The following is a 7,803-nucleotide window of genomic DNA, read 5'->3' on the forward strand; positions in this document are numbered from 1 at the left end:
TCCACTTCTGCCCTTAGCTTCAAGCCCTTAATCATCTTTTAGGACGTTTAATCCTCAGTACCTGAAGGAATGAATATCTTCTCACCTATGACTTAAATCTGTAAGGTCTTTGGCATCAGCCCAGCTACCACTTGATGTTTCAGTTCTTTGGTGATACATGGAAAATTTTATCCTTTTTTGAGCTCATCTATGTATTCCTATATTTTCCTTATTTCTCATGTGTTGTATTGGATGAAGTTAAGAGGGTTAAGAGTGACATTACTATGCCATCTTTTCATAAGTTCATTTTCAAATCATATATCTGAAAAAATAGAGAATAAGAAAGTTCATATAGAAAGAGTTAAAATGCAAAATATCTTGTTTAACGCCCCCCAAAAATAGTGAAGTCCTTGAAAAATATTTTCGGTGAATATTAACATGGGAAGTCATCCACATCTGTTCAATTATGGATTAAATCTCTTGAGATTCACTAGATAAAGGACAAAATTGCACAGTACCGCCCGTCAGTGACATTGCATTTTATCACAACACAAGTGAAAATAGAGAACCATAAGACAAGCCAAAGTCGCCCAATGTGAATAAAAATGTACATTTAATCTATTGTGTGGACGTAGGAAAAAGTGGTTATGAAGGTCTGAAAGGGGAATATGAAGTCTGTGTATATTGATCACAGTCACAATTGGTCATAGAGATATTTCACATTCTTCTGTGCAAAAAAATAGAGACCAGCAACTAAGGTACAGAAAACGTTCAGTGACTATAAAAGTGCAAGAATTTTAAGTATTAGAATTTTATAATATCTTAGCTGTATTTATAAATATATTATTACCGCCCAATACATGAACTATGTTTTCACACTTAAAATTGAATCAAGCTCCAAGATACCACTAATTAGATAGAGATGTTTCTGTTTGTGACTTTAAAAAGCAAAGTCTGGAATTCATTACAAAAGGAGTGTGTGCACGTGTGTGCAAGATATGTGAAATGGAAGTGAACAAGAACATGTGGAGAGAGCTGAACGTTGCACCCAATTGTACAGAGCTACAGAGCTGTAGCTGGCCCACCAAGGTCCGCAACAGCCATCATGAATTTCACTCTTCTATTGTCTTGATCTTTAAGGATTTGCAGTGACCAAGGAGCAGGATGATACTAAAAATATTTATCTGTTGAGGAGCTTTGGATATTTATCCCTCAGGGATTTAGAGATTGCAAAAAGTCAGCTTGTGACAAACCTAATTCAACAGCCCTTGCCTGGTCAGGAAGAAGAACACATGTGGCTCCATTCAGGGTTGATCTTTCTTGGCCAGGGGCTCATTGCCTCAGCTAGTTTCTCTGCTCTTCCTAAGGAGGTATATTCTGTCTTCAGTATCCAGGTGACACGTCAAGCCTCATTCCACAGTGATGCCACTCAGGTAACTTAAAGTCGCTTAGTTAATGCTTTGGTAATGAGAACAGGTATTTTACTACAAATTCATCTGTGGGATGAAATGAGGAGATCACATGCATGAAATGATCAGAACCAAGTGCCCATTGGACTGCAGCCTAACTTTCTACTTGTTGACAAGATCCTATGTTCACCCTGTTCTTAATCTGCTATTCTCTTAATTTACTTACTAAAAGAAAGAACCTGTTATTCTCGTGAGCAGAAATCCACCCCTTCTCAATCATGATGGCTGTTACATAACATTCTGACATTCACCTGAATTCTTGTGGTGGTCATGTGGAAGAGGTTTGGTCAGCTTTGCCTTTCATTTTCAACTCTGGGTCCATGTACACCATTGTACAGAAGAGTGTCTGTATTATTCCTATAGCTCGGCTGTAAGGATGCTGGTGAGAAAGTAGAAACAGATGGACTCAGCCAGCTGTCTTTCTAGTACACATGTTTCTTCATAAAATTACCATGTATTTTATATAACGGCAACAGAAATACTATAATTTAAAAAATGACCATTCTTCAAGTCATCCAAGAATTAGCAAATGTTGACATTCTGCTTTGTCAGCTTCAGGTTTTTTGTATAAAGTAACAAAATAGGATAGAATAGAAGACATTTCTTTTGTATGTCCCTCAGTTCTTCTTCTCCCCCTCCTAGAGACAATAGCATTAAGAATGTGATAGTATCCCCATATATGTTTTTATATTGCATGTGTATTCATAAACATCAGTAGGATGAAATGCATTAACAATAATACCTATCAGTTAGGGAGTAGGAAAATAAAATGTAGTGAAATACTCTCTGGCAATTAAAATTAATAAAGTGGATTTAAATATTTTAAAATAAAGATAAATTACATAAGAATGCCAATTGTAAATGACATGTATTATATGGTTTGGTTTATATAAAGCTTTCAAAAGGCAAAACAATGAAGTTGATCATGGAACAATAATATCAGTTATAGTAAAAGCTACAAGGGAATAATATGGGAAGTTCATGTAGTGGTTCCCCTGCGGAAGCAAAAAAAGTTAAGATTGTTCAAATACATGATGTGGGGGATTCACATATATCTGCATTATTTATTTCAATAAAAACACTTACAATGACAATAGTGAAATGTATGAATTTGCACCCCAGTGTTAGGCTAACAGTGGGGGAAGGGAGGTGATCTTTCATATCCTAATTTAGAAAGTAGTGAGACAAGTGACTAGTAAACTGTATCCTTCAGAGACAACATTAACGTCCACCATACTTATGTCATTATCTATAAAATTGGCATAATTAGAATACCTTTGTGGTATGAAATGATTGTGACATAATTGACTTCATCCATGAGAAAGCCTTCATTTCTAACAAGAAAAAGAAGCTCTAAGTTTCAAGTTATCAAACAATTAAAAAAGTTATCTTTCATTACAGGGACTTCAGAGATAGGGAATGTACAGGAAGAATAGTGATTCATTAAGATCTCCATGAAGAGTCTTTGTCAGTGTCAGCATTTGGTGGTAGCAAACGCAGGCGTCTTATGTGGACATGGTGCCCTGAGACAGAAATCTGCCTGCTCTTCCCTGGGGAAGCTGTTAACAGAGCTTTCCAAGCAGTCAACAAGATGACCTCTCTGTAGTGAGTTGAATGTTGACCCTCAAAATGCTATGTCTACACTTTAATCTTCCTAACTTGTGAGTATTAACTTACACTAAGAGGATGATTGTACTGATTTGGAAAAGGATATTTACAGAGGAGGAGTTTATTCCGTCTTATCTGGGTGGGCCCTACATGTATAATTTTAAGATAGACAGAAATGAAGATGACACACAGAAAAGGAGGAAGCAATGTAGCTATGGAGACAGAAATTGGATTAATTTGGCCAGTATTTGATCATTCTTGTCTTACAAGATGGTCATTATCTTAAGACTCTGATGCATCTCTAAGATCCCAGTATATATCTATTTACTGTTTACTGAATAAATTCACTTTCTTTTCAACTTGTTAAAGTTTGAAATTAATGAATGCATCCTTTGTCTTGTTGTTATTCTCTTCATTGTGCATCTGAGATTCAATTATGTTGTTGGATTTAGCAGCTATTTATTTATTTTCAGTGTTTTCTATTTGTATATTATGTATGGTGACATTAAAAAATAGGAAACTTTTCAAGTTTTTAAAACTGGACTTTTTTCCACCTTTATTGAGGTATAATTGACAGTTAAAACTATATATTTAAAGTTTAAAATGTGATGACTTGATGTATGCATCCATTGTGAAATGATTACCAAAATCAAATTAATTAACAAATCAATCACTTCACATAGTTACCATTTATTTTGTTTAGAACACTTAAGATACACCCTCTTCATAAATTTCAAATATACAGTAGAGTATTTTTAAGTTTAGTCACCACGCTGTGAATTAAATCCCTGGACCTGATTCATTTTATAACTGAAAATGTATACCCTTTGACTAACATCTCCCGACTTCTCTGACCACTCCAGCACCGGGCAACTGCTATTTTACTCTCTCTTGTTTTGGCTTGTTTTGGCTTGTTTTACTTGTTTTTACGACTCCACATGTAAGTGATACCATATAGTATTTGCCATTCTCTGGTGGGCTTATTTCACTTAGTATAATGTCCTCCAAGTTCAACCATGTTGTCACAAAGGAAAGAATTTCCTTCTTTTTTGTAGCTAAATAATAGTTCATTGTACGTGTGTACCATATTTTCATCATCCATTCATCCATCAATGGACACTTAGGTTGTTTCTATATCTTGGCTATTGTGAATAATACTGAAATGAACATGCAAGAGCAAATATCACTCTAGGATACTGATTTTGTTTCCTTTGCACAGACACCTAGAAGTAGGATTCCAAGATCGTATAGTAGTTCTATTTTTATTTTTTAATTTAGGTATAAGTGAAATATAGATTTATATTAGTGTCAGGCATATACTTAATGATTCTATATTTGTACATATTGTGAAATGATCACCACAATAAGTATAGTTATCATCTGTCACTATACATATTTACAGTGTTTTTCTTGTGATGAGAACTTTAAGATTTACTCTCTTAACATCTTTCAAATATGTAATACAGTATTATTAACTATAGTCACAGTGCTGTATATTTCATCCTCATGATATTTATCTTATAACTGGAAGTTTTTACCTTTTCATTCCCTTCACCAATTTCTCCCACCCATACTCCCCCTGTTTGACAACCACCAATTTTTTCTCTATATCTATGAGCTCGGGATTTTGTTTTGTTTTATTTTAGATTCTACATATAAGTGAGATCATGTAGTGTTTGTCCCCCTCCATCTGACTTATTTCACTTAGCATAATGCCCTCAAGGTCCATCCATGTTGTCACAAATGGTAGGATTTCCTTCTTTTTTATGACTGAACAACATTCCATTGTACATTTATAGTGTACAATCTATATTATATATATATGTATACATATATATGTCACATCCTCTTTATCCAATTACCCATCCATGGACACTTAGTATGCTTCCAAATATTAGGGAAGTTAATACGTGGATATATTTTATTGAGAGCCACCATTTCACCAACTACAGATGTCTTCTTCTTGTCTCAATCAAAAGACACATTTTTATCTGAAGCAGGGGAGAACTGTTTTCTGACTCTGGCCATCATGCTCAAGTATGATACTGCATTTGCTGGCACAACCTTGTGATCTTGAGGAGAACCAGCCCTAGGATTAAGCTACCAAATGGAGGAATGAATGATCTATACTTTGTTGTTTTTGTACACTCCCCCGACCTCTGGAGTCTTGTAATGACAGGTAATTCTCTTTACTGTTTGACCATACTAGAAATAGGAATTGTTTTTTTCTTATTAGAACTGAAGGTTTCCTCAGTGATGAAGTTCAAATATCTCACATTCATCTCAAACTACTAAGATGATATCATTGTGCCAATTTTGTAGATAATGAAACTGATTATAATGGATGCTAATGTTGCCTCAAAAGAATATAGTTTGCCAGTGACTGGTCCTAATAATTACCTAAATTACGCTATGAAGGATAAGCTCCCTGTCTCACTGTAGGCCTAAGTTTATGTTTCAATTGACATGTTCATATCATGGGAGCAGGTGGAAGCCAGCTCCAGAAGTCACCACAGCTGTTCTTCCTGCCATCATTCTTTCCCTGCACTATCCATCTTCTACACCTTTCCTTCTTCTGAGAGTCACCATGAAAATATTACTGCAACTTTAACACTACTTCAGATTCTCCTTATATGAAACCTGAGAAAAGAGAATGAGTTAAGAATTTAAATCATTTGTCAAACAACACAGATCTACACAAAACAAAATTCAGATTAAGTCAGGTTTCAATCTCAAGTTAAGATGTATTTAGCCATTATGTTATCTAGTCATTTTAGAAGAATTTAGTGACAGAAGAACCCAGGCTCAACAAAAGATAAGTTTCCACATACCACAAAAAGAACTGAAACATAAAATGATAAATAGGCTCGAGCCAAATGGCTCTGCTGATTTCTGTTCATAGATAAGTAGATACTCTTTCAGGTAAGGAGGATTCAAGAATGTACAGAAAAGTTGAACTATAATGATGTACACCTGAAATTTACACAATTATAAGCTAATGTTACCTCAATAAAAAATTAAAAATAAAAAGGAATGAAACTGGACTCCCATTTAACACCACTCACAAAAGTCAACTCAATGGATTAAAGACTTCAATGTAAGATATGAAAGTGAAATTCGTAGAAGAAAATGTAGAGGGTAACCTCTTTGATGTTGATTTTTGCAATGAGTTTTTGGATTTGATACTGAAAGCAAAGGAAACAAAGTAAAAATAAGTAGCTGGAACTCTATCAAACTAGAAAGCTTTTGCATAGGAAAGGAAACCATCAACAGAAAGACCTTAATTTGAGAAATTCATTCTCTTTGCTGAATTCACGTTGGCTGATTGCCTCACCTTGAAAGACCAAGAGAATATTACACCTTTCTCTCCACTTCTTTAACATTTTTTTTTTACTTTTAAGGTATACAGCATGATGATTCTATATATGCACATAATGAAATTACCATGGTTAAGCAAATTAACATATCCATCTCCACACATAATTGACATTATCTTGTGTGTGTGTTAAGAGCACCTGAAATAAACACTGAGGCTAGTCCTCTGGCAAGGATGATACCCCTGTTTAGCTTCTTATCCTGTCCTATCCTTTTTCAGTCACTAACATTCCTTCTAAGAACATTCCCCTCAAAATCACTATGCAAAGAATCCATTACTCAAGTTGTACTTCCATGGAAACTGATAAAAAACGTCAAGCTCAGGGAGTTCACAAAATCCCGATGTTAGAGAAGACCAAAACTTCAGTGTTCAAACTTCAGTTGAACCACCCTTAGTTATTTCGGTATTTAACCATTTAGCTTAAGAACTTGGTGAATGAAGAGTCCAAGATTCTGACTCACCCAGTATTCCTGTACTTTGATTCATTCTAGAAGCCCAAACCCAAGGTAGGTGCACAATAACCAATAAAATGTTCCTCAGATGAGTTTCATCAAGGTTTCCTTCATGTCCCTGTTCCTAAGGCTGTAGATGAAGGGATTCAACATTGGAGAGACCATGGTGTACATCACTGAGGCTCTATCAGTCTTCTTGGAAGAGTGAGTAACTGCAGAACTAATGTACACCCCTAAAGCTGTGCCATAGAATAAGGAAACAACAGAGACATCAAATCTTGAGGTAGAACAGGCTTTATATTTTCCCCTGGTGGATGCTATTCTTAGAATGGAGGAGACAATTTGAATGTAAGAAAAAATAATCCCAGGGAGAGGACCACTACCCTGTATACCAGTCACTAAATACACCAGGATGTTTTTTATGACAGTGTTAGAATAAAAAAGCTTAATGACCTGAGCAAGTTCACAAAAGAAATGAGGGATTTCCAGGTCTGTGCAGAAGGACAGTGGCAACACCATCAGACTGTGGAGCAGGGCATCTGCAATGCTAATGATCAGGGATAGTAGAATCAGCAGACCACAGATGAAGAACTTCATGGTGATCGTGTACCTCGGTGGATGGTAGATGGCCACATAATCCTCATATTCCATTGCTGCAAGGACAAAGTTTTCCAAGTTTGCAAAAAATAGAATGAAACAATGAGCCATCCCAGTGGTGTAGTGGTTAAGTTTGAATTAGTGCACTCTGCTGCGGTGGCCTAGTGTTCATGAGATCAGATGCCAGGCATGCACCTATACACCACTCATCAAACCATGCTGTGGTGGTGTCCCACATACAAAATAGAGTAAGATTGGCACAGATGTTAGCTCAGGGTGAATCTTCTTCACCAAAAAAAAAAAAAAAAAGGGCAAAGGACTT

At 35.7% G+C, this 7,803-nt stretch overlaps 1 protein-coding gene across 1 annotated transcript; it reads right to left on the reverse strand.

The window, feature by feature from the left end:
- Positions 1 to 6,968: 6,968 nt before the first annotated feature.
- LOC124232377 (olfactory receptor 7G3-like) lies at positions 6,969 to 7,592 on the reverse strand. The gene has a single exon (XM_046649347.1). The coding sequence runs from the start codon at positions 7,590 to 7,592 to the stop codon at positions 6,969 to 6,971; it is 624 nt and encodes a 207-aa protein (XP_046505303.1).
- Between the last annotated feature and the right edge of the window lie 211 nt (positions 7,593 to 7,803).

Source organism: Equus quagga, unplaced genomic scaffold, assembly GCF_021613505.1.
Source record: "Equus quagga isolate Etosha38 unplaced genomic scaffold, UCLA_HA_Equagga_1.0 HiC_scaffold_5189_RagTag, whole genome shotgun sequence".
Classification (NCBI taxonomy): Eukaryota; Metazoa; Chordata; class Mammalia; order Perissodactyla; family Equidae; genus Equus; species Equus quagga.

Excerpts from the sequence above, each read along its gene's own strand:
- LOC124232377 (XM_046649347.1), bottom strand. The coding sequence starts at position 7,592 with ATGGCTCATTGTTTCATTCTATTTTTTGCAAACTTGGAAAACTTTGTC.